This window comes from Miniopterus schreibersii, assembly GCF_964146895.1.
Source record: "Miniopterus schreibersii genome assembly, chromosome: 21".
NCBI lineage: Eukaryota > Metazoa > Chordata > Mammalia > Chiroptera > Miniopteridae > Miniopterus > Miniopterus schreibersii.
In genome coordinates this window covers 7,201,233-7,228,200 of record NC_138123.1, presented here as the reverse complement: position 1 = coordinate 7,228,200, position 26,968 = coordinate 7,201,233, and the positions used below count along the sequence as shown (strand labels likewise).

The window sequence follows — 26,968 nt, the reverse complement described above, 5'->3', positions numbered from 1 at the left end:
GCGACGCACAGGCTCTGATGGGCACTATCGCCTGGGGGCAGAGGCCTGCACTCTGATGGGCATTACCCGCCTGGGGGCAGAGGCCTGCACTCCGATGGGCATTACCCGCCTGGGGGCAGAGGCCTGCACTCCGATGGGCACTACCCGCCTGGGGGCAGAGGCCTGCACTCCGATGGGCATTACCCGCCTGGGGGCAGAGGCCTGCACTCCGATGGGCATTACCTGCCTTGGGGCAGAGGCCTGCACTCCGATGGGCACTACCCGCCTGGGGGCAGAGGCCTGCACTCCGATGGGCATTACCCGCCTTGGGGCAGAGGCCTGCACTCTGATGGGCAGTTGAGCCGAAGCCTCACGTGGAGACTGAAAAGCCTCATGAAGACAGAGGAGCCCTGGCTGGCTTGGCTCGGTGGGTAGAGCGTCATCCTGCCCGGGTTCGATTCCTGTCAAGGGCACGCATGGGTTGCAGGCTCGATCCCGGGCCCAGGAGGGGCGAGTACAGGAGGCAGCCGATCGATGTTTCTCTCTCCCTCCCTCCCTCCCTCCCTCCCTCCCTCCCTCCCTCCCTCCCTCCCTCCCTCCCTCCCTTCTACTCTCTGAAAAGCAATGGAAAAATATCCTTGGGTGAGAGTTAAAAAAAAAATAGTTAAAAAAAAAAAAGACAGAGAGGAGGTGGAAGGATACCCATCTAAGGTGGGCCCAGGTGACAGACACCCGGAGGCAGGACCAAGCTCTTCCTCAGCAGGGTGTCTGGTATCTGCTCGAGCACAGTCGTCAGGGCAAAGGCCTGCACCGGGACGGCCACTGCAAGGAAGTCAGCCTGGGCAAAGCGCAGGCAGGTGCTACCCCGCGTCTGCTGCAGCGACAGGGAAACACCTCCGACGTTAAGCACAAAGAGAAGGTTCTCTGCGGAGAACAGTGAAGAGAGACTATTGAGCTCAGCTTCCCCCCACCACCCTGGAGCTGTAATTTGGTCCCAGCCCAGCTGGCTTCGAAGTCCATTCTTTACACGTTTTCGTACCATGAAAAGGGTGCTGGGCTTGTCCTGTCTCGCTATTCACTTGCTGTTTTTATTTTGAAGATACCACACTTACCTCGAAGTCTGAAGAGCTGAATTCGTAATCAACGTTCCAGCCCAGGATCCCGTATTTATTTCTTTCATTGATCAGAGCGTTGAAAAAACACAAGCTGAACAGGAGTTTTTTCCACCATGGTCCACGGTCGGGTTTTTCAAACATTTCTTCCGTCACCTCTCCTTTCCCGCCGTATCCAAGCGTCTTAAGTAAGTTACTTTTAAATCCTATGGGCTTTTCCACTGCGATCTTTGAAACAGACGTGGGGAGAAGCAGCGTGTGAGGACATTTGGGCACCAGGACTCGGAAGACGCACAGAGCACTGGGGAGAGAACCAGCTAAGCATGTGATTTTCAAGGTTCGCTGGCAAATAAAAAAATCTTGTTATTCTTGCCGGCCGGTGTGGCTCAGTGGTCGAGCATCTCCCTATGACCCAGGAGGTCGGGGTTTGATTCCCGGTCGGGGCACAGGCCCGGGTTTTGGGCTCGATCCCCAGCAGGGGGCAAGCAGGAGGCAGCCGATCAATGACTCTCATCATCGATGTTTCTCTCTCTCTCTCCCCCCCTTCCTCTCTCTGAAATCAATAAAAACATTATAAAAATAATCTTGCTGTCCTTTTCGCATTTGAAAACCTCTGCAAAAGGACGGAACCAGCTTCCCTGTAGCTCCCACTCACAGCTTTGCTGTTTAACAGAACTGCCCAAGCCTCAGTATTTACTCAGACTCGATGACAGAGACGAGAAGTCGCAGAGTGTCCCTAACGAGGGCCTTTCGGGCGCTAGTTTTAGCCTGCTTTCTGCCAGGCCCTTCCCGGAGAGTTAGCAGTGACCGGGAGGCAGGGAGGGGGAAGCTGGGGGAGAGCACGGGGGGGGGGGGGGGACAAGGGCGCCCCTTCTACATCCCGGTTTACAGCAGCCAGACGCTTCGGCGGCCTGCTCGGGGGAACAAGCGTCAGCATTTGTGAGCCGTCGGAAAGGAGGGGCCTTGTCCTCAGTCCGGGATGGCGAGCGCAGGACGGTTTCCATCCCGTCCTGCTCCTCCGTGAGCACTAAGGCCTGGTCGCCCGGTCCTCACCTTTAAACTCTTCTGAAGAACGGGAACAGGGAAAGAGCTGTCTGCTTCTGAGCTCAGCCACAGCCGGAACTCAGGGTCGACGGTCGCGTTTGGACTGTTAAACCTGCCAAATAAAAATTTACGTACGCACGTGAAAAACTTAAACCAAACCAACATGCTCTACGAATCGTACTATTGCAGTGTTTTAAGGGAACTTGGAAATCATTTTCATAACCGAAGATCTTAGACTACCCCAAGAACGTCCACGTTGCACGGGAATTTGCGTAAGACCCATGAATTCCCATTTTTAAAAACTAGTTTTTTGGTCCCCTAAGCACAAAAGTGATATATACTCATTGCAAAAACGTGGGGAAAATGACAAATTAAGAACAAAATGAAGGGTGCCAGTGGTCACACCTGGGACAACTGGACGTCAAAATGAATGGCGGCAGCAACAGGTTATAATGAGTAAAACAGGAGTCCGTGAGCCCACACCGACGTCATCAAATTAAATAAACGGGGGGAAGGAAAGCCTCTTCCTGATGGTGGAACATCATTCAGTACGTTTAGAAGGAACTGTGGAGTGTGAAAGTCGCCACCGGCAAGTCGTACAGTAATAGTTCAGTCAAAAGTTACCAGTGAATGTTAAAACGAGTGGGAGAAAGCTCGAGATGCATCTGTGGTCTGAAAGTCCCTGCTACAGGTGGCAGACGCCACTTCAACCAAACGGTCCGAGCTACTATCACCAATAACGGGACGGCCTGACCTTATGCGCCTCGGGATCTGAGGCGCCAAGAAGGGGGCACAGCGCTGGTGGTTTTCCTGCAACACTGCAGCACCTCAACCTAACCGCGAGAAAGCAGCAGACAAGCCCCGAGCGACGGACACTTGACAGAAGAACCGGCTTGAATTTTTTAAAACGTCAAAGACAAAGACAGGCTGAGCAACGACTGGGGAATAAAGGAGACACGACAGCTGAGTGCAGTGAGGAAGCCTCAGCTGGAACCTGGGCCAGAGCATTTTTTTTCCTTTTTTTTTTTTGCAATGAAAGAAAATATTTGGACAACATGCTAGACATGACCCAGTTTGATCAGATAATCAACAGACACTGAAGTGTTTAGGGATCACATGGCATCATGTCCGCAGTTTACTTTCAAATCAGAAAAAAGTCACATATGCAGGGTGTCCCCCCAAAAAATGTGTGAACATTTTGCATCATTATAAAGGCAGTGTTTATTAAAATACATTTCATTTTCAAAATGTAATAGCTGTTAAAATATATATACATTTTTTTTTGGACACGTTGCATATCTACTGAGAGCGAGCTTGAGAAGGAAATGGGGAAAACGATATACAAGGTGGAGAGTTAAACTTGGGCCTTTCTTTCCTTAATAAAAAACGGATGTATTCTCAGCGTCGTTTTCAAGCTGTGAGGGCAAAGGGAACCCCCGTAGGCCAGCTTCGGCTCCCTCTGGGGGGCCCCGCACATCTCTTACTGTGCCCTCGCTTAAGCCCAAGTGTACACCCCAAGTCCCGGCTTCACGGCACTGTGTGGGCCGCCGGATCGGTTACAAATGAACGTGTGACTTACGCTTCCACGATGGCGCGAAGCCTTGGCATGAAGGACGCCGCGAGGTGGCAGTTCTGGAGGAAGACCCACTGCTCCGGCTTGGCCAGGGCCCTGGCGATGAGGTCTTCTGCTTTAGCCGCGCGGCCCTGGCCCAGGGAAATCATGGTCACGTGCTGCGTCGTCCCTTTGAGCTCTTGCGCGAATTTCAGGAGGGTGCTGGTGACGTCCACCCCTGGGGACCGCGTGGAGAGGTGCGTGCATTGGAAACCCGTCTGCTGCCCTTAGGAAGCACGATCCAGCAGTTCCGAGGCGGTGGGACAAGGGAAAGGTGTTTCCGACACACGGCGGGGACAAGGCCTGCCTACGCCCGCCACTTGTTATCTATTCCAACATCGCTTGTCCCTCCCCCGTGCCTGAACCCGAGTTCCTCGAAATGGCCGTGCACTCGGCTAAAATACTTGACTTTTAGCTTCTCTTGCCCCTGGGCTTGGGCGTCTACGTTCTGCGGGTAGGTGTGGGCGGCGAAGCTTGCGCAACGGTTGTGTGACTGTCCCTGCCCTCCGTTCTGTCGTCCAGAACCTGGACCCGCGGTGGCCAGAGCCCCGGCTGTCACCTTGGGCTAAGTCTCCAAGAAACGGGCGGCACGTTACCATGAGCGTGCCGGGCACAGGGCCAGCCGCCGCGCCCAGAAACGGTTCCGATGACCCGGCCCGCACGGGGAGGCACCGTGAACAGGCCTTTCTGCCCGACAGGACCAGAGCTTGAGAACGGAGCATCCTAGAGACCTGTCTGATCCGGACACGGCGAGGACCAGAAGGTGGCTGAAAATGCTTCGCTCGGGCCTGCGGGTCAGAGGAGAGGCACCTGGGGTTTTGAGGAATTCAAGGGCTGGGTCAACTCCTGACCGTTTATTTTTATAATGTATATTTTTTCGTGGGTCAGTGTTAATTAAAACAGCTAATAATCGCAAGGGAAAGCCGGGCTTTCCGACCGATAATGTGTGTCCGGGAGCTACTTTCTGTATAGAAAACCAGTGCCGATAGGATTTCCGATTCGTGACTCTGGGAAACCGTGCTCCCTCTTTGTGCTCTCTACATTTTTCGAAAGGTTCATTCTTGAAAATTTTAATCTGTCCCTTTCCCAAATACTTAAACATGGAATCGGCTGACGCAGAGCCCGCCTCGCCCCATCTTTTGACAGTCGTGTCGCGACCCCCCCGCCCCCAGGGGCTCACCTTGCGAGTGAATGAGAATGAGGGGGGTCCTGGCGTTGGAGTCTTTGTACGACTCCTTCAGGTTAACCCCGGTCCTGTGAATATACTCGCTTCCTATTTTTTCAGTTATAAAACTTCTCACCGAATTCTTCAAGAGTTCTGGCCTAAGAATTTTTATCTGAAAGAGAGAAAACGGGGAAGGGGCGCGACACCATGGCTGTGAGAATCTGCGACACTGACCCTCCGTCGCCACCCCGCTGCTGGCTCCTCCCTTCTCTCGCCCATCGGTCAAGCGTTTATACAATGTCCCCGCTGTGCTCGTTTTTAACCCCGAGGCCTTATTTTTTTTGAGGGGGGGGGAGAGAAAGGGAAGATGGAAGAAATGGGGTCCCGCGAACTCAATTTGACTAGCTCTGTTCCGGGCAGCTTCCGATGGCCCTGAAACTGTCCCCTCGTGACCGTATGCGCTTAGTATGTGCCACGCTTCTGAGGCTTTAGGGGCTCACAAATGACACCCACCTGCATCCCCCCAGCTAGATCCTGAAGCACCTGAGCCACAGACGGGCCAGGCACAGGATCACCTGTACCTTCGATCCGCCCAGGGGGTGGACGGGCCAAGGTGCGCGTGCTGCTCGGGACGGACCCTGGAGTTGGACAGAGTTACCTGCTGCCGGATTTTCTCCAAGGGGCCGGGCCTGTTCCTGCAGAATTCGCGGTTGTTGAGAAGCAGAGCAGAAAGGATGCTCTTTGCAGGCAGGCAGATCCCAAACGGTACGGGGCGGAAGGGCTGAGCGGGGCACCCCGAGTTTCTCTCTCAAGCTTACCCATCTTCCAAGGCCCTCCCCTTGTCCAGGGCAGACTGGACAAGGGGACAGAGAGGTGCCGGGAATGTCACTCGAACTGGACTCTCCCCACGGGAAAGACCCGTTCAGATGGAGTGAGAGCGCCTCCCTCTAACGTTAGTGTTTGCTCAGACAGTTTTAGATTTGAGGGGTTTAGTTACTGATAAAGCGCCCAGAGCATTTTCAACACCAACCCCTTTGCACAGTGCATCTTACCAACATCAGTCTTTGAAACGGAGTGAGTCTCTCCCAGGGGAAAGTCACAGGGCTGCGCAATTCTCCAATTCCGCTCAGAAGCTCAGCTAGATGTCATTTAGAGAAAGAAACCGAGACTAACAATCGAATACTCTGGATTTTACTAAAAGACGCCTCAAGCGGCAGCGTTCGCTTTAAAGCCGTGGTGTATTTTTTTCGAACACGGTTGACTTCTTTTAAAGTGAGCTTTGTTTCTACAGGACTCGAGGCACCACGAACTACCCTTAAAGCCACACGAGGGGTAGACAGGAAGGTGGACCTGAGTTTCGGCGTGGCCCTGGCGACGTGGCCGACGGGTGGCGCTGCACCCAGGTGGTGGGCAGCTGGCAGAGGACCCGAGCAGCCGGGGGCACAGCCAGCCCTTTATCACCCGCTCCCTCCCGCACATGGGGTGCAATGAAATTCTCAAATTTTTGAAAAACTTATACACACATATTTTTTAATACCGACCCTCTTAGCACCTCAACAGAGTCCCACTGCCCAGCCGTGGCTGTCGCTTCCCCCTGCCTTACATCTCCCGGGTACTTCCCCACGGTCTAAAGACAGTCTCGATCAGAGAAATAGCTTTTTTGGGTTTATGGATTTAAAAGAAAAATAAAAATCCACGCTACATATGTAACGTAATCAAGTCAGAGGCACACACCGGCCGCCCCCTTACCTTCCTCGGGGGATTTCTCCCTCTCCTCGGGCGGGGCGTCCTCCGAGGAGTAGGGCGAGCCCATCAGGGCGTAGGCGGCCTTGCTGTCCCGGAAGGCGTTCCACTGCGACACGTTTGCCAGCAGGGACTTGCAGAGCAGGGAGAAGGGCTCCAGCTGGCCGCTGAGGTACAGGCACTGCCTCCACCGGGGCTCCGAGACCCACTGCAGGTGCCGCCCGGAGTACATTCCGTACAGGCCTGGGGGGGAAGGGGGTGACCTCGCTGGAGGAGGCCGTCCCCGCCCGGCCGCACCTTACGAAGCGGGTGCTAATGAACGGCTGTTGCTGAGAAAAAGCTCTTTTGCGCGGCAATTTACATAAAAGGTAATTTTTTTAAATTGTGGTTCAAAACACAAAATCTCCCATCTTACCCATTTTGAAGTGTCCAGTTTAATAGCACGAGGCATCGTCATCTTGTGAAACGAGGTGCCGAGAACTTCTTCTGCGGACCTGAAACCGGGCACACGAAGCAGCCCCTTCCCCTCGCCTCGGCCCCTGGTAATCACCGTCCTCCTTTCTCTATGAATCTGACTTCTTTCGCTACCTCATGGGAGGAGAATCACACAGTGTTTGCCTTCCCCCCCCCCCCCCCGACTGGCTCCTTTCACTTAGTACAGTGTCCCCAAGGTTCACCCAGCTGCAGCATGGGGCAGGCCAGCACTTTCTCGAAGGCTGAGCCATAGTCCGCAGTATGTCTCACTCACCCGCCGATGGGCGTTTGGGGGGCTCCCGCCTACTGGCCATTGTGAGCAGCGATGCCGTGAGCTCAGGTGTGCAAATCTCTCTTTGGGACCCTGCTTTCAATTCTCTTGGATTTACGCCCAAACACGGGGTGGCTGTATCATACGGTGGTTCTGTTTCGTAATTTTTTGAGGAGCCTCCGCACTGTCTGCCACTCGTTGCATCATTTCACAGTCCCGCAAATGGTGCCCGAGGGTTCCAGTACTTCTGCGTGCTTGCCAGCACTTACTAATTTTAGTTTTTTGACGGCAGTCATCCTGACAGGTGTGGGAGGATAGCATACTGTGGTTTTGAGCCGCGTTTCCTAATTGTTAGTGGTGCCGAGCATCTTTTCAAATGCTTGTTGGCCATTTGCGTGTCATCTTTTGAGAAAGGCCTGTTGTCCATTTTTAGATTGGGCTATTTGATTTTTTAATTGCTGAGCTGGAAGACTTCTATATTTATATATTCTATATGTTAACTCCTTATTGGATAGATGACGTGACCCCTCTCTCAGCCCACAGCCTGCCTTTTCACTGTCGACTGTGTGCTCAGATGCACAGGGGTCTATGTTCAATGTAGTCCCACGCGTCTAGTTTCTCTTTCGTTGCCTGCGCAGTGGACTCAGACCAGGACTTGCACCCACAGCTCCTCTGGTCCTCGGGCCCTTGGACTCAGGCTGACCTGCAGCACTAGCTTTCCTGGATTCTCCAGGTTACAGGGGACAGATCACGGGCCTTCTCTGCCCCTGTGATTGTGCCGATGGGGGTTATAATAACCACAGCACCTGCCATTCATTCATTCATTCATTCATAAGTGCAGGGGATACACTGATGAGCTAGACGAGCGCACTAGAGCTCAAGCTGCTGTTAGTTTAATAAATAAACGTAGAAGCGCTGACTCGGAGCCCCTTAGGAACCTGCAGCGTGTTTCAGGGAAATCAGTTTTGCCTACACCAGGAGCAATTACTTTCACTTACTGTCAAGCCTGGGCCGGGGCATCACGCCTTCGGTGTTTATCAGGATGTCCGAGTGCAGGAAGATGTTCCACTCTTCATCCGGGAGGGACCCCAGGTCGTCCCGGGGGGGCCTCTCGCTGGCGTTGTTCTGCATGACTGAGGTGCACAGCAGGAAGGAGAAGCAGAGCTTATGCTGATTGAACAGCGCCGCGCACACCACCTGCGGGGAAGACGGGCCGTGAGTGACCCCGCGGAGCCCACAGTGTTTCCAAACTCACATTTCAGAGTGCCTCACCTTAAATATATTTCTTGTCAACGTATCTATGGAGTTTTTCAGGTGCCCCTCGGAGGGTTTTTTCTCATGCTTCGTCTTCGGTTCTTTTGAGAGGTTTACCGTTTCGTGCAGTCTTCTCAGAGACGCTTTCTCCCGTTTCAAACCGTGCTCTTGCTCTTTGCTTTTGGAAACCACGGATGAGACGAAAACCTGGCGGAACCAGTCCAGGGAGAACTGGTACATGTAGCTGATCTGGGCCAGGCCGGCCACGAGGAAGTAGAGCACGGCGCCCCGCGTGGCGATGGGGAGGTAGTTCCTCCGCGTTTCTTGAATTTCGCTTTCTGCCTTTTCTGCTGCACTGATGCGCCTGGAAATTTCATTCGAAGTGATTTTGGATTTTCTTAAGATGTCTACGATCTCCTCGTTATCTAAGACACACCCTAAACACGGACAAAAAAGAAACTGGAATAAAAACCACTGGGCTCTTCAGTGGAAGTTTCCTCTTCTGGACTTTTGAGGTCGGAGTTTTTAACTATTGGCTTTTGTTGCGTTTATTTTGGAGATGAGCTCTGAGGTGAAGGTAAGTCCTATCTGTAATAAATCTGATTAATGGCACACATGGCCCTCTCCCCCCCGTCTCTGCTTTATATTACTTTAGTGTCTGTGGACTCCGTTTTTATTGTAGGCACATAAATAGTCCTTCCATCACGAGGAATACATTTCCACCGTGACTCGCTATACAACAGAAAAATGAAAATGGGATTTCCAGAAATTAACGAGTGCACCATGATTTCATGTAACACACTCTGGCATTTTCTATTGAATTCTATTTTTTAAACGCAAGTGACAATGACCAGTGAAATGGATTTCTCAGCCCACTAACAGGGTGCCGGTTTCTGGGAAGGGGAGAGGGGCTGCAGGTCGCCTCGATCGCCGATGGCCAATGACTTCATCAACCTTGCGCCTGTAAAGCCCCGGAGGACGGCACTCGGACGGCGTCTGGGTTGGTGACCAGGTGGCGTCGGGAAGGAAGCTCCGCACCCTTCCCCTGTTCTTGGGCCCAGGAGTTTCCTGCATTTGGTTGTTCCTGGATTATATTCCTTTATGATAAACTAGCTTCTACTTGTAAACAGATTTCCTCAGTTCTGTGATCAACTTTAGCAAAGTAATCGAACCTAAGGAGGGCGTTAAGCTTCCAATCTGTAGCCGGTCTGTCAGGGGTACCGGTGACGACCTGGGCTTGGGCCTGGCATCTCGCGGGACAGGGCTCGAAACCTGTGGACTCCGACGCTGTCTCAGGCGAGTGTCAGGGCGGAGGTGAACGGAAGGACACCAGCCGCGGTCACCCCGCTTGCTGGCCTGGGAGGAACCCCGTCCCCATGCTGAAATCGGGTACTCGGCACCCCTTAGGGGCAGATCTCTCGCTGTGCCCAGAACTTACAATGCTTTTTGTTTAGTTCTTTAGAAATTACACGTGTCTACGTTTAAAGACTGTGATTTCTCGCTGAGGAGGAACATCCTTTCTACTGCTATTTTAATAAACATCCTATTTTAATGGGACACACACACGTCACTGGATGGTGTCCTTTTGTATTTTAGTTATTAATACTTGGGGGCCACTTAATCTTTTGGTCTCTAGGGTCTAACTTGATACACACAACACATGGCAGGTACCTGAAGTACAGGTAACGAGCGAGAAGGGGACTAACCAGTGTCTCTAAGGTTTTCCTTCCGACTCTGATCATACGGTGGGAAGCGTCCTGTGGCGTAATGAGCTAAACAGAGGTAGGCGCCGAGGAACATCGAAATCGAGAGTGTTTTAATTTTAGAAATGGGGCGCTTCACCTGTGTTCATCAGTCATTTGGTAGTTTCGGTGCCAGTTCAGAATACGGTCCCTTGTAACTTTTGCTGTGCCCTTGGTGAAGGCATGCCGAGGGCTCCCGCCACACCGGGTAGCGTAACCTACCTTGCGTGTTCTGCAGTAAACTTAACGTTTTTTCCTCCAGTTCCTGAAGAGTCATAGCATCAAGGGAAATGCTCTCCAGTAACTTGAAACGTTGATTTTCGAGATGAGGGACTTCGTGACTTAACATGGTAGATAGGAGCTGATCTTGCAAACCCTGGAACGTTACCGTGAAGTTGATCATAGTAACGAAGTTATAAACGGATGGAGGGAAATGTGGGTTGTCTATTTCTGTAGATATGTATAACCTAGAACATGAGAAAGGCACCAGTTATTTGGAGGGAAAAAAACCCATTATTTAATCATGGAATAAGCATTTCCCCCGGAAGGAAGCAAAGGTAAGTTTAAGGGTTATTCAGCCTTGTACAAAAGCAGGCTCTCGATTTATACTATGTGAACATATTTGCTATTTATGACTTTAAAAACACAACCATACATTGTGTCCATACATTTGGTCGAAGCATAAGACAGAGTTAGACACATGCTAAGTAGTAGGGGTTCTGACCTGCCGCTAGATCATGGCAAAGACTATGGTTTTTACCCCGAGTAAGAAGCCAGTGGAGGGCAGCCACTGTGGAAAACAGTATGGAGATTCCTCAGAAAACTGAAAATGGAGCTGCCTTTTGACCCAGTGATCCCACTTCTAGGAATATATCCTAAGAATCCTGAAACACTAATCAGAAAGAATATATGCACCCCGATGTTCATAGCAGCGTTACTTACAATAGCTAAGATCTGGAAACAGCCCCAGTGCCCATCAGTAGGATGAGTGGATAAAAAGCTGTGGGGCATTTACACCGTGGAATACTACGCAGCTGTAAAAAAGAGGGATCTCGTACCCTTTGGGACAGCATGGAGGGACCTGGAGAGTATTGTGCTAAGTGAAATAAGCCAGGAAGAGAAAGACAAACATCACATGATCTCACTTCTATGTGGAATCTAAAGAACTTAATAAGCTGATGTACAAAATGGATCCAGAGACATGGAGGCATAGATCAGAATGACGGATCTCAGAGGGATGGAGGAGGGCGGGCAGGGAGAGATTAACCAAAGAGTTTACATGCATATATGTACAACCCAAGGACACAGACAAGTGTGGTGAGGGACTGGGGAGGGGAGTGGGTGTGGGGTGGAAGGGGTCAATGGGAGAAAAGGGGAGAAAAGGGGACATCTGTAACATTCTGAATAATAATAATAATAAAAGCAGCCAGTGGAGGGATCTGAGTAGAGACGACATGACCCGTTTTGAACAGGCCCCCTCTATCTACCAGGGAGCAAGCAGTCTGTGCAGGGGGAGGCGGCGGGAAGGAGGGAGCTGGAGTGAGGCAGAAACAAGGAGACTGGTTAGCAGGTGAGGGGACGGTGGCTTGGAGCAGGTGGCACCGGTGGGAGTGGTCAGGAGTGGCCGGACTCTGGTTCTAGTTTAGTCTTCATCGCAACCCAGTAAAACAGAAACGACGCTTTCCTTTTTATATAAGCTGACGGGAGACTCAGAGAGGCTGAGTGAGTCGCCCACAGCACACGGCCAGGACGTGACAGGATGGGGCATCCGCTGCCAGTCTGCCCTCCGCCACCTCCTCAGACACCCAATTCAAACGCGGGACCAGGTGGTCAGCTCAGGAACACGCCACCCCACTAGCACAGTTTCTGCAAACTCTCCCTGGAACCCACAGGCTTCACCAGGCACAGTGTGAAAAATAAAAAATGACATTCAAAACGCAATGCTACCGTTTCCTCCTGGATACGCGTATCAGGGCTGAAATAGTCGCAATGTTGTCATCACAGGAAAACAGAAACGTTTGACGCGACTTCACTACGACATTACCTAAATGTGGAGTTATATTCAATCTCAGTATCATCGACCCGTATGAAGCACTGTCCCCTTCTCTGATAGATGTCTTTTTTCAAAATTGCCTTTAAGCCCGGAGCCAACGTTTCAGGGAGATTCTGAAAAACCCAAGAGACATGAATAAAAAAATTCATCTTGCGAAAAGTAAATCAATTGGAAAGACACAGCTTTTACAAAGTGCAAATCTTGTGACTATCTGGACAACAGTAAAAGACAGATCTGAGAGAACTGAACGTTGAGAACTCACTGTACGTATGTCTGTCTGTATTTCCCCTGACAGCTACCTGTCGGTTACTTAAAGCCCTCAGTGGTTATGCTCAGTGTGCGTGTCAGCTGCAAGGAATCTGGGGAAGTAGGCCGTTTTGTACTAATACCTGCAAGAGGACGCTCCCCCCTGTTCTCATGGCATTTTCAATGTTTTTGATGTAACTGCTGTCCTTAATGGAGAGCTCTTGAAGCCTAGGTCCTTCCATCTGGCGGATCCAGTTGCAAGCTTGCTTGTGTGGGTCAATCAGCAGAGGCCACTGCAGGCCGTTCTTGATCAAGATGGCATTCTCTGTTGAATACTGACCAAGGGGTAGCCCCTGATGGTGCCATCGACGGATCTGGAATGAAATCATGAGTGCTGTCATTGCTTACAGACTTCTTCACGTCTTTAATGCCTACAGGACATCCCCCCCCCTCCCCCGTCAGTCGCTTAGTAGCCCAGGTCGACTGTCGTGGTATTGCCATGCCGGTGTTCAAGTCAACCTTACTTGATTTAATAATGGCCTCCAAATTCAAGAGTAGTGATGCTGGCAATCCACCAATGCCAGAGAGAAGCCGTGATGGGTTTCCTTTAGTGAAAAGCTATGTATATATAGAAAAAAACGTGGAGCAGACCGACAGCTGTCAGAGGGGAAGGGGAAGGGGAGGACCGGATGAAAGAAGGCGAAGGGATTAGCCACAGAACATACACGCATAACCCACAGACACAGATGACAGTGTGGTGACGGCCAGAGGGAATCGGGAGTGCCGAGTGCAGGTGGGCAAAGCAGGGGGAAATGGGGACATCTGTAATAGTGTCAACAATAAAAGTAAAGTAAAAAAAACCACACACACTGTGTTTTCAGGCATTCACTGGGGATCTTGGACTGTATCCCCTGTTGATGGCGGGGGGACTATGGTACACTGGATCTATAGATCAATTTGGAAAAAACTGTCAACTTCACAATATTGAGTGTGCCAATTCATGAACATGGTATAACTCCTTATTTGTTTAGGTTTTTAAATATTTATCTCAATAATCTATAGTTTTATTTCTATAAGGTTTATGCTTTTTGATAATTCATTTTGATGCTATATAAATGGTATCCAAAGACACTGTGCATCATTGGTGTTGCTGGTGTAGAGAACTGCAATTGGTTTTTGCATATTGACTTTAATCCAGAAACTTTGCTAAATTTTTATTAATGCTCATGATATATGCACATCTTCTCTTAGGTGGTTCTAGGTACATACCACCTTCAAAAATTTCAATTTTTTGTTTCTCCTTGTTCCAATTCTAGTGTCTTTTATTTATTTTTCTTGCCTTACTGCACCACCTAGGATCTCTGGTACAGGGTGAAATACACGTGGCGGTGGTGGGTAACCCCTAGTCATGTTTCCAATCTCAAAGGGAAAGTTTTCACCAGGGCTCATGTTTTCAGTCATTTCTTAATGACTTGTGGTTAGGAGTGTATTTCCCAATTTCCAGAAGTATCATGGTTTATCAAAGAAACTTTTAATTATTGACTTCTAGCTAACTGCACTGTGATCACACAACATATAATGTAAGTCCCTGACATCTGTTGAACTCTATTTCTGGTCCGCTACACGGATGATTTTGGCAATGTTCTCTACGTGCTTGCATAGTTAGTGTAACCTGCCATGCAGGCTGCAGCGTCCTATTTATGCCTATTATCCATTTGTTAATGATGTTGTTCAAACCTCTCTATTCTTACTGGTTTTTGTGTTCTTCTTCTGAGTTACAGAAAGAAGGGTGTTAAAATCTTTCACTATGATTGCAGATTTGTCCATTTTTATATGACATTCTTTTAATGTTTGTTTTATATGATTTGAGGTCATGTTATTAGGATATTTTGTGACTTTTGCCCAGAGGATTTGAAACAGGAGATGTAATTGATTGAGGCATTAGAACTATAACTTAAAAACATTTTAAGGCCTGGAACAGACTTTGGTATTTTCATGTATCAAAATAATCTGGGGAAAATATCCAAGCCAAAAAAAATGCACACGCAAAATTAAGTCAACAATAAAGCCACTTAACTGGATATCAGAAATATGTTCGTACCTCCTGTGTTTGTGCCATGACTTCAATTAAAGAAAAGTTAGAAGACAAAGAAATGCTGTTTTCAGTGCAAAGATTCTCCCACGTGTTCACAATCAACTCTCGAAATTCGGCTGTCAAGACTCCGCTGTAGACAATGCACGCTGCCGAAACAAGTATGTCGCCCAAAATGCCTTCCAACTTGGCGTCTATTTGGTTGATTGTTTCTTGCCATCGAGTCTAAATGTTAAAATAAAAACAAGTTACTGGTATTTGCTATAAGATCTACCATTTTGACACATTTCAGACACTAATGGTCTCCAAGTTAGATCTCTCATTGCCATTTCTATCACTCTTCTCATGTCGCAGTTGAAATCCAATTAATCGTGGATAAAATTTAAAAACACACCTTTTTGAGGGAACATGAGTCCTATTCTTGAATTTGTTAATAGCTTCATATTTGCTAAGAATGGTAGGCTTTTAAAAATCCTCTGTGTAACAAAGCAGGATAATTTTAAAAACAGAAATTCATTAGACTATATTAATGGTGTTCAATAATAATAATAATAGCGATCACTTATCTGACACTTTGTTTTGAAAATCCCATCTGCCTCTTTCAATACCGCACTGTTTAGTAAAAGCCACTGGCTTCACTGAGGATGAAGAAGTGGAAGTTCAGAGCCGCTGGGCAACTTGCTCAAGCTCACAGGGCTCCCGAGGGCCACGGGGGTCGGGACCCGCGCTCCCGGGTTGTGGGCCTCCCACAGCCACGCGTGCGCCTCACTGGGCAGCAAGCGAAGCCGGCTGGTCAAGGGCCCTGCCTCCTGCCTCTCAGCACACATGGTCTCAAGGACACCTGTTGTCTTCTGGGGGACAGACTCTCCCCCGCTCGGTCTGATCTCATAACCCTCCACCCAGCCCTGCAGGAACCTTCCCCGCTATGCACCGATTCAGACCATTCAGCCAAACTAAAATTATCCTGAGACTGTGGTAACGTCTCTGGAGGTAGCTGAGGTATGACCACGCCAAGGCTCTGCTCGGGGGTCACTGAAGGCGTGAGACAAGCGGGGGCCGTGCCTTTTCGTCGTCCAGAGCCGTCAGCAGGAGGGACGCACAGTGCAAGCGCCTAGTGGCCAGTTGTCTCCGACTTGCTAATACTTCTTTCCCAGCGACAATGTCTTTGTAGGCTGCCTGCAAAAACAGCAAATGTTCTTCCACCTGAAAGACAATTTATTTGTTATTGAGACTAACCTTACTCTCATGTTGCTTCAAGAGCTTATTTATATTTATATTTATATTTATATTTATATTTATATTTATATTTATATTTATATTTATATTTATATGAATATAGGATCATTCATATAAATGGATTTTCAGACCCTGGAAAAATCTTCCAGGAGAGATAGATTACATTACCAGTGACAATGTACATCATAAAAATTCAGTGAATGGTCCCTTGATAGTGAAGTTTGTTTTTTAAGATGCCATCCTCAATAACTTACCTAGAAGAAAATGCAGGTACTAAACTTATGGACTTTGGTCCTAGAGAGGATTTGATGAGTTTGACCCCAAAGGCAAGGGAAATAAAGGCAAAAAACAAATGAATGGGACTGTATCAAACTAAAAAGCTTCTGCACAGCAAGAGAAACCGCCAACGAGCCCGGAAGGCAGCCAACCACCGGGAGAAGGTATCTGGAAACAGTAGCTCCCGCAAGGGGTTACTATCCGAGATCTATGAAGAACTCACACAGCTCACCACCGAAAAACAGCCCAATTAAAAAAATGGGCAGAGGGCCTGAACAGACACTGCTCCCAAGACGACATACACATGGCCAACAGGTACGTGAAAAGCTGCTCAACCTCACTGGCTGTTAGGGAAACACCAAAACTACAATGAGACGCCACCTCACACCTGTCAGAGCGGCTGTGACCAACAGGACAGGTAACAAGGGCAGGAGACAAACTCTCCGCCACTGCTGGGGAAACAGCAACTGGCCCAGCCACGGAGGACAGTGCGGACGGGCCTCAGAACAATTAAGGCTGACCGGGTGGCCCAGCAATCCCTCTCCTGGGCATCTGCCCGAAAAGACTGAAAACACCTATCGGCAAAGAGATCTGCACCCCCACGTTCACTGCAGCACTGTCCACGGCGGCCGAGGCATGGAGCGACCGAGTGTCCCCTGACGGACGGCTGGACAGAGGAGGTGAGGGACATGCACACAATGGACGGCCACCCGGCCCTTAGAGGAGATGGATGGACCGTGAGAATATTACGCTGAGCAAAATAAGCGAGACAGAAAAAGCCAAGAGCCGTATGATTTCACTTATATTTGGGATTTAAAACCGAACCGCATGGACACAGACAACAGAGGGAAGGGGGGCAGCGAAGGGGAGAGGGGGCCAAATAGGTGGTGACGGAAGACGACCTTTGTGACGTAGGCAAACAATGCATATCCAGATGTTCCATGGGGGGCTCCGCTTGAAACCCGTATGATCTTACTGACCAACATCGCCCCGATAAATTTAATTTAAAAAGAAAATTTAGAAAAGAGGGGGGCACAGGAGAACAAGCCATAAGGATGCTCCAGGAGACCAGGATAAAGGATGCTGGCACCTTGGCCCAGGGATCTTCCAACTTTTTATCTCACGTATCCCCCAAATTATTAGTAAAATGACGTGTCCCCTCGTATATTTTCAAGATAACATTTGTAGTTTCCGTCATGCTTAACGATTAAAAACGATAGTTTCTGCCGTTTTGTGTTGTTTGTTGGGCCGCCGTCTCTGAAGGCTGCATCCGCTCTCAGGATGCACGTGACAGGGGCCGATGACCCAATTCTGCGCAACGGTGTCTTCACAGAGCCACCGAGTAGCTGGTATCAACGGGCTAAGCACAGTTTTTTAAAGAACGCAGGTTGATCCTGAGAGTAAATCTTTGGTAGACCGAAGTCATAAATACCTCCTGGGGGAAATCTGGTAAAATGCGATAGTCACATGTTATTGACACAACAGTAACGAACATTACTGGGTGTTTTAAGCTGCGGCAGGTCCTCAGGCCTTCGCATTTATATTATTTACTTAGTCGTAACTAATCTCTCACCACCTCCATCATTATCTCCATTTTATCTTAAACCGATACACTCTCCTGAGCCCCCGGCTTTTTCCTGATGTTTCTGTCTAGTTCATAAATGTGTTGACGGTTTAACGAGTAAAAAAAAAATTTTTTTCTTACCAGCTGTAAACCCCTCTGTTTTTCAGCCAACCGCTGCCTTGCGATTTTTAGGACGTTTTGCGCTTCAGCTACTTGGACTTGCTTAGGGCCCACCACCTGGAAAGGAACGTCACAACCGTCGGGCGTTAAAAAGAGTCCAGTTCACTTTTCCAAATGAGCTGGAATTAGAACTTTTCTGGAATTATTTGTACTACAGAAACAGAAAAGGAGTTTAAAATGGCGAAACTTATTAAAGCAAACAAATCCAACAGCAGCATAAATGAAAGGATTGGGCGGGAGTGTTGATGCCTGCGAGGTAGCAGGCGCTTGATCCCAGTGTTTTTCACTAGGTGTTCTTTCCGGAGAAGTTCACCTGGGTGTTGCCAAAGGCGTTACCTTCTGCACTTCATTGTAGTTACTCAAAGCTATGATCCACTCGCACATGGAGCAACAGGCGGCCGACACCAGGGCAATCTTTTTTGGGTTGAAATCGTGTAAGATTAAAAATTTTTTCAGCTTCACAAAAACCTAGAGAGAGCACAGTGGACGTGAGAAAGAAATATGACTGACCTGAAGTTTTCCCCAATCTGTATGAGAGTGCTTTTTTATTTCATATAAGAAACACCCAGCCACTGAACGGTAGAAGAAAAACGCACGCCTGAGTACAAACTGGCCCCAGCACCGATAATTCTTTTAAGAGGGGAAAAGCCTCTATTATAAACACCTTGCTACTGCTGCTGTTGTGACGGTAGCTTTGCTATAGTTTTTTTAAAAAGGAACTCCATTTTAAAATGAAAATAAAACCAGCTTTGCAAAATTTGGTGTACGTGGAGGTGTGGAGTCTCCCTGGCGTGCACCCCAGGTGTGCACCATACCCCGCCTTCTGCCCCCCAGGAGGGGGATCGGCAGGGCACAGTCCCTGTTCAGAGGTCCAGCTGGTCAGCGGTGGAGGCGTGGCCTGGGCACACTGGGACTCTCAGGACACCCTCTCGCTTAGCTGTGTCACAGGCCTACAGAGCTACTTCATCTAATGGGTACAGCCTCGCTTAGAGGCAGATATGTACGATTTCTCATCTACTTCTGGGAGCCGTAAGCAGGTTTCTTTCTCAGATCTCTTCTCCCTTCCTTTCCAACCAACCATTTAGCTGAGTGAGTTATTTTTTTTGTATCTTTATTGATTTTAGAGAGGGGGAGGGGGAGGGAGAGAGAAACGTCAATGATGGGAGGAGTCCTGGATCGGCGGCCTCCCGCACGCCCCCTGCTGGGGATCGAGGAGCCCGCACCCCAGGCATGTCCTGGGGACGCAGTGTACACCGCGCTGTGTGTGTGCAAGCTGTTACGGGAGTAGATCTGAAAAATTATCATCCCCGGAAAAAACAACTACCACGTGGTGACTCACTATGGTGATCATCCTGCAATACGTACAGACTACCAATCACCATATTGCACACTTTAATATAACGTTATATGTCAATTACATCTCAAAAAAAAATAAAAAATCTCAGAAGCATTTGTCCACTCGTCGCACTTTCAGTGTGGTTCAATCTCCAGAAAGCCCCCCCCCCCCCCCCCCCCCCCCCGGCCACTTCTGTTCTCATTACTCAGATTCTGAGACACGGCATTTTCTGGTTTGGGCGACATCGCTTTTCCTTGCCACCCCCAGAAAGCCGACCATTTTCAGAGGTGCAGCTTGCATCCCTCCGTCGCCTCCCGGTTCTAATTTTAACACTTCCACTGGACTCGTGGGGTACAAACACGAACGTGCCAATCGCGCACGGGTTCGCGATCGACTCCTCACCTTCTCGGGTATCCTGTCCTTGTCGAGGTTCACCAGCTTCTTCAGGAACCCGGTCTCCGAGAGCAGCAGCTTGGCCGTGGCCCAGTTCGGCTTCTTCTGCAGCAGGATGCACACGGCGTTCATGACGGTGAGCACGAGGAAGGGAGGCCGCGTGTACACCCTGCGGGAGGCAGAGGCCGGTCAGCGGCGCGGCGGGAGGCGGGCCCCCCCGCACACGGCCCGGGCCGCACACGCGCTGGTCTTTAGCAGGGATCTTGGTAAGGGGAACGGTTCGCCAAGCCTTTTTCATTACTTGGGCATCTTTAAAAACAAGCCGTACGCAAAGGATTCGAGCGCCGGGCTGGTTTCCTTAGCGCTTGTGGCACTGGGACTGGGAAAGGGCTGCTTGATGGAGAATAAACTTCTAAAAGTGACTCGGGTTGAGCGCTTGCCTTGCGTCAGATGCTACTCGAAGTATTTTACGTGTTGGAACTCACCCAATCCTCTTAACCTCTGTGATCAGCCCCGTTGCATAAAAGGGAAGGTGAGGCACAGGGAGGTTACACAGCTAGAAAGCGGCAGTGGAATCCCGGGGATTCCAGCCCAGGGGGCTTGGGACCAGACCCACGTGCTCAAGGCCAGCACCACGCACCGCCCCCCAGGAATCGGGCCAAAGGGAACCTGAGCTGGTGTCCTCTTGGCTGATCTGCCAAAGAAAAGGCAAGAGAGCAGGACTTCTGGAAGGGTGAGGATCAGAGCGGGCTACTGGTGGGCAGGGCTGGGCCCTGCTAGTTCTCTGACGTCATCTCTTGGCACCCCCCTTGCTCACTGAGCGCCAGCCCATCCTGGTCTTCGGCAGCTCCTGAACCCCACCTGCACGTTGCTGCCCGAAGACGCCTGTCCTTCCACTCCTCCTGCTTGGAGTACTCTGCCCTCGAGGTCCCTTCCTAGCTTAAGTCCAAGCTGCACTCAGGTCCCTGCCTCTGCTGAGAGCTGTGACCTCAGCACCCGGGATAGGGCCCGGGGCACGCAGGACGTTTGCTGAATGAGTGAAATCACGCACACGAGTGAAAGCCTGTGAACGAGGTAAGAAAGGGAAGCCACGTCGAGGACGCGCTCCCTTCCCCTTGTCTCTCTCTGGGCCTTTGTTTTTCAGCGTTGGGCGGAGTGACCTCATCACTGGGATATGCTCTGCTCCCCCCGTAAAAATACTCTGCTTACAAAAAACACCCTTTTGCCACATTCTGCCCTTATCCATAGTGTGTTATAAATATCACAGAGTTGCTTCTATTTCTGCACCTCTAATCGAAATACTACTTTCTCTAAATAATGGAAAACTCAAAACTTACCAAGATCTGGTGGGCAAGTGCCCGCTGCTTGAGCTGCAGAGCTCGAGTTAAAAATCATCTCTCCCAAAGATCCGAAGGAGAACCATTAGGTTCAGAGCTCTGCACCTTAAAGCATCTCCTTTCTCCTCGTGTTTTCTTAGGAGTTTCTCTTTTGAGGCTTTTCCCACACGGGGAAGCTCGGGTTCGGGAAAGAGCACACAGGGAAGTGCTTCCCACAGCGCCGCCTGGCGGCAACGGCCAGCAGACGTGGGTCGCTGCGCCCTGCGGATCCGCGGGCTCTTAGCTTTGGAACCGCAGGCCAGGCGTTTCTATAATCGCCGGGCTTTTCTTTCTAGGCGGGGCAATGCAGTATTTTATCAATTCTAAGATGTGTATTTTCACATCTGAGACTGTGATTCGGTTTATAACCAAGGGCACATCCTACAGTTTCCCTGGGAGCGTAATGTGCCTTACGCTTGATGGTATCGTAACATTGATTAGACTCAGCATATATCACACATCATATAAAGCTTAAAGAACCCAAGCTGCGTTAAAATGACAGTTACTTTTGCCATGTATGTGTACTTTATTCGGAGCTTTTCCAACTCAAAAGAAACTGGCCAAGTACTCACCTTAACTCAGAGATATCGCCTTTATCCAGGGCATTCAGAGCCACGATGGCCTTCTCCAAAGCAGGCAGGACACTTTTCAGTTCATTGGCGGTTGTCTGCGATAAAGTTAGAAACCCCCAAATACGTATGAATGCACATGGCTGCGTATTTAAAATTTCTACATTTTGAACTTGGAAAACGGGAGCTGACATTTTTATAATGCCCAGAGCTTATGCACCCGCATGACTTAGGCGTGTACACGCATGTTTATAACGTGTGTTGTAGTGCGAACTGTGGTCGGTCCCCACTGAGAAGGTATCGGTGAGAAGCAAAATCGCCGAGTGGTTCCTGCCCTCTGCTCGGCCCAGTGTGGGGTTAACAATGTCCTTTTGAAGAGCTGCTCATTTAAAGGTGGAATTATTATAAAAGCGAGTGAAGCTGGAGCTTCAGAGCCCCCCGCGCGCACAGCCCCTTCCAACGCCTCGGAAGGGGCCCCGTGGAACTGGGCAGTTTAAAAAGAGAGACCTACTCAGTCAAGATTGAAATGACACCCAAACCAAACCCAGGCCCCGGAGCCGCTTCGCATCCAGCAGGTGCTCCCCCCGAGGCCACGTGAATTTCCGATGCGGCTCCGATGGGTTTCTGGTCCGTCTCTTCCTAGGACTACAGGCTCCGCAGCAACAGGGACCCTGCGATTTTCACTCCTATTCTCATTTATAGTGTCATGCGCACAGTAGGTGCTCCATAAGTGTTTGCTGGGATAAATGCCAAAGGTACCCGGCATGGGCGCCTGTGTATTTAAGAGCAGCGAGCCTGACCTTCTAAATGCGGGGACTAGGGGCTAATTCTGCAGCTCTCTCGGTGACTCCTATTGATTATGTTTTCATTTTACCTGAGCGTATTCTTCCACAATTCGCACTTCTTCTGCCATGATTTCTTCGTCCTGTTTAACAAGCTTCTGCACTTTCTCGACTACTTGTGAATCTTTCTGCAGTTTTTCCATTAAGGTCTCTTTTTCCTAAGGAACCGAATAATTCTCCTTAGCGTGAGTTTTAAGAGCTAGGTCTTTTTTTAAAAGAGGAGTTCAAGTAGCTCATTTCATTATTATAAAATTGATCAAAAATCAGGTTGGAATACATTTATTTAACAGACTAACAAGGATGGCTACAATAAATACTTCCTACAGCACGCGTGAAGAACAGTGGTAAGTGATTCCTTCCAGAAAATACCTGGCAGCTGGTGAGTGACCACGGAACGTTTCAGGTGGATTTGACTGATAACTATGGGATTTTTCTATGTGAGGTCTGGCCATTAGTTATACACCGATCATCACGTTTTAGTATCGAAATACAGTGATGTTAATATTTTGGTATTACTGTTAATGTTGTCCTCATTTTACGGATAAGAAAACGGAGACGGAGAGAGATCACACGTCTGCCTGGTAACAAAGCGAGAGCTGTAACCCACGCTTGTCAAGTGCCAGAGCCTTTGCTTTCCAACACTGTTCTATGTTAAACTATAAAAACCTTTAAAAAGAGATTTCAAACGAAATATACCTTTGTTTTTTGCTCTATCTGAGGACCGACAATCAAGAGCTCCTCCTGCATATCGGTAACCAGAGCGGTTGCCTCCAGGATCTTGGACAGGCCCATGTGGAAACGGTTCCTGCAGGGAACACAGTATTAAGAGGCGTGGTAGGCGGCAAAACATTAACAGAGCAAGATACACTGTGATCGTGATCGGAAGGCAGCATGGTCAAGATGTCAATTCTTCCCAAACGGATACATAGGTTTAATGCAATTCCTGTCAAAATTGCAGTCAGATTTTTTTTTTTTTTTTTGGTAGATACAGTCGAGCTTATTCTAAAATTTATATGGAAAGGGGAAATGAGCTGGGACAGTAAAATTAATTTTGAAAAAGAGGAATAAGGCGGGTGGAACCACTATCTGGCTGCAAGACTGATTACAAAGGGACAGTGATCACGATTGTGTGGTCCTGGCAGAGGGACAGACAGGCGGACCGGTGGAACTGGAGAGAGAATCCGGAAAGAAAGGCCCCTACGTGCTGTCAACTGATTTTTGAGTAAGATGCAGAAGCAATAGAGGAAGAAAAGTTGTTTCAAAAATACGAACCTTGAGCTAAATCTCACGCCTTATACACAAACGATCTCAAAATGTGAAAGATAAAACTATAATACTTGTAGAAGAAAACATAGGAGAAAACCTTCGGGATCGGGGCTCGGTGAAGAGCTCCTGGGCCCGAGCTTCCGTTACCACCTCGCCACGCTTGATAGATACAGGCAGCTGAGGACATTGATGACGGTGACCCCGCGTATCCAGTGACGACTTTTAAGGTGGTCCTGGTATGACCTGCACATCAGGGCGCGGGAGATGTTCTAGGATGTAGTGCAAAGTATATAAGGGAGACACTACTGGGCCACCCAGGGTCTCCGGTGTGGGTGAGGCATGGGGAACGCTGGAAAAAGGGTAATGTGATCGCGACAGATTGGGTCTCGCTATGTTGTGTTTGTTTTCACAAATAAAAGCACCGATGTAAAAAAATATATATAGACAGAAGTATAAATATAAAAATAAATATGTATTCTGATTTGGTCTTCAAGTCTTACCTCTTCGTTTGCATTTCTTTCTCCCGTGACCTCAAAATGTGTGCGAACGTATCCATGAATCGCAAGTAGCTCCTGGGAGTAACGTAATAATGCCTTCTAGTCTTATGGAAGTATTTTGTGTTCAAGTCGTCTATAGTTTTGTGGATTTGGACACATGTTGGGGCGAGTTTTTCTTTTAAGTTCTGAAAAATGATTTTTAAAGAGTTAAGAGAAAGCCATCTAAATACACATTCAAAAAGAGAGAACTGAACACTGCGAATAACTTGAGATGGTTTATCATTTTTGAGATGTGGGGCTGTAGAAAAGGGCCCTGGACGAATGGGGCAGGAATACATGAGTTTTAAAAGTCGGGATGGTGTTAGGGTGGGAAGAGGCAACGATATGATGAACGATCGACGACATGCCCGGCTCCTCCTACTAGGCTGACCCCGTTCTGCCATGGCCACCCAAGGACTGAGGGAACCACTGTCAATGGCCCATGTTTCTGGTGCTTTCTCTATCTCTCATCTTTCTTCCTTAAAGTAGGTTATTGATAGCAGGATATTCAGTTTTGTTGAGTAAAATAAAGCTGCAAAAATGTGAGGGCTCAAAGGATATACGAGTGAGCCAAATGAGACTAGAGAGAGAGTCCCCTTTGCTTGCTTTGGAGAGAATTGTGACTTAGACATAACCTAGTCTTAACTACCCATGTCCAGGCCACCAAGTCTCGCCAACCACCCGGTCACTTCTAAGGCAGCTGCGTTTTCTTCCCGGCTCCTCCCCCCCTTTTGGCCTTTGCTGTCCTTGAACGTTTGGACGGGTCAGGGTTCTGGGTCCCGCCCTGAGTTTCAGGCCCCGACGCCTTCACAGCGCCTTCTGTCAGGGCCCCACGGGGCTCCTCAGTGGGCTGACCCCTCTAGGAGAGATTCCGGCTGACTTGCGGCTCATAACCCAGCTGATTCTGTGTGCGTGGCTCGCGCTTTCACGTCTCTAGTTTTGGGGCTGCAGCCAAGCCAGGGAAGGTTAGTAGGAACACACAGAAGGCCGCAGCTCCCCTACCACAGGCTCTGGGCCGCAAAATGCAAGGCGAAGGCTCTTCTTTTATGAAAATCTGCTGCCCGCCGGGGGGGCCGACGAGTGACGGGACCCGGGCAGTGGGGCGCCTGGGCGTTTTTGAGATTCGGTGAATTAGGGGGCCAAAGAGACGGGAAACCGGTCAAGAGTCAAGACAAACACTTGACTTCTTCTATAGCTTTGCTGAGATCTGCCTATTTTTGTCCGCCTAGGGATCCTGCTATTCAGATACTGCCAGGGTCTGTTAACAAACGGGAACCTTCCCTTGTATTAGCTTTTTTTCCGAGAAGTGACACTTACCTCTCTGTTCTCCAGATCCACCTTCTCTCTTAGGAAAGAGTTGGCTACAATGAGGAGGGCCTCCTCTGGCCACTTCTCATACCAGTCGATGGTGCAGGCGCTGATCATGGACGCGTACAGCCGGCAGTTCTGGCGGAAGCTGGGGCCCGTGGGGCTCACAATCATAAAGATACGCAGGTTTTTATATATTCTCTGAAACAGAACGGAGATATGAGTTGTTAAAAGGTAACCCACTGCTCTGAACCATGTGCTATGCTGAAAATTCCACTTAAATCTTGTTTCAATCCTTTCCTTCACCAGTAGACCGGAGCCCGATCCATGTGCCTTGAGCGCCTGCGGAGCCAGAGCCCTTCCGAGGGGGGGGCGGTTCCCACAGGGCCCTTCTGAGAGCAGCCGGGCTCTCAGCCTCTGGCATGGACTATGTGGGGGGGGGGGGGTGCTGGACCCCAGAACATCCCTATGTGAACCAACTCTTAGGCCTGGTGCTGGAGCTCTGTGAACTCAGTAAGGGACCTGCATGAGATGGTGACGGGTCCGACTACTGAGCTCTTTCCTCTGGGGTGGTGAGCATCGAAGGCCCACAGAGACCCAGAGTGAGAAACAGCCCAGGTCTTTGTTCATCTTTGGCCCGCCTAAGAGTGTTGGGTGGGGGGGGATGGCAGTCATTATTTTAGCTTAGAAAACTCATTTAAAGAACTAAAGAAATTACCCAACTTGAAATTCACGTGCAGAGTTTAAACGTACTCTACTTTCAACCTAACATGACGATCGATGAAGCCAATTCACAAAAAAAGTACCTTCTGGAAGAATGAAAGCACAGTTTGCCTATTATCAAAATAACAGCTCTGTTCAGGGAGAGATCTAATCTTGAGTGCGAGGGAGTCCAGCTCCTCCTTTTCAAATATGTCAGGCACTTTCCCCAAGTTGAGAATGCTGTTCAAGTCTTCCAAAAACGCCTCCTGAGGGGAAACGGACACTTAATCATAAGTGAGTAAATTATTCACGAATTCCGCTCTAAACACACCACGCAGCAGTGCTTACGGAGAACTGAGGCTAATTAAAACAACAGCATCATGAAAACTAGATTTCTCTTTATTAGAACCCACCAAAAAATGTTTTTTTTCTGAGTCTAACAGGATTACAAACATATCAATTCTACGGGCTACAACTGGGTAAGAACAGAGAGGAATGACGAGAGTGGATATGGCAGGTTAACAGGACTGTGGATAAATATTCTCTTTTCCAGTCTTAAACGGGGCACTGCTTTAATATCAGACTTTAGCAAATCAT

At 49.2% G+C, this 26,968-nt stretch overlaps 1 protein-coding gene across 1 annotated transcript in view; it reads right to left on the bottom strand.

Moving 5' to 3' along the window:
* DNAH14 (dynein axonemal heavy chain 14) overlaps window positions 1-26,968 on the bottom strand; it is a gene marked incomplete at its 5' end in the record, with an annotated part of 111,605 nt that overhangs the window by 8,978 nt on the left and 75,659 nt on the right. Inside the window, 22 exons of the mRNA XM_081123985.1 lie at window positions 1,092-1,319; window positions 2,145-2,247; window positions 3,715-3,925; window positions 4,928-5,084; window positions 5,965-6,050; window positions 6,662-6,898; window positions 8,399-8,597; window positions 8,673-9,091; window positions 10,619-10,863; window positions 12,441-12,562; window positions 12,839-13,069; window positions 14,797-15,012; window positions 15,850-15,990; window positions 18,005-18,100; window positions 18,380-18,511; window positions 19,782-19,941; window positions 21,721-21,815; window positions 22,592-22,717; window positions 23,256-23,364; window positions 24,326-24,507; window positions 25,679-25,870; window positions 26,476-26,637. Coding sequence (XP_080980111.1) covers window positions 1,092-1,319; window positions 2,145-2,247; window positions 3,715-3,925; window positions 4,928-5,084; window positions 5,965-6,050; window positions 6,662-6,898; window positions 8,399-8,597; window positions 8,673-9,091; window positions 10,619-10,863; window positions 12,441-12,562; window positions 12,839-13,069; window positions 14,797-15,012; window positions 15,850-15,990; window positions 18,005-18,100; window positions 18,380-18,511; window positions 19,782-19,941; window positions 21,721-21,815; window positions 22,592-22,717; window positions 23,256-23,364; window positions 24,326-24,507; window positions 25,679-25,870; window positions 26,476-26,637 — 3,849 coding nt within the window. The remainder of the gene's footprint in view (window positions 1-1,091; window positions 1,320-2,144; window positions 2,248-3,714; window positions 3,926-4,927; window positions 5,085-5,964; window positions 6,051-6,661; window positions 6,899-8,398; window positions 8,598-8,672; window positions 9,092-10,618; window positions 10,864-12,440; window positions 12,563-12,838; window positions 13,070-14,796; window positions 15,013-15,849; window positions 15,991-18,004; window positions 18,101-18,379; window positions 18,512-19,781; window positions 19,942-21,720; window positions 21,816-22,591; window positions 22,718-23,255; window positions 23,365-24,325; window positions 24,508-25,678; window positions 25,871-26,475; window positions 26,638-26,968) is intronic.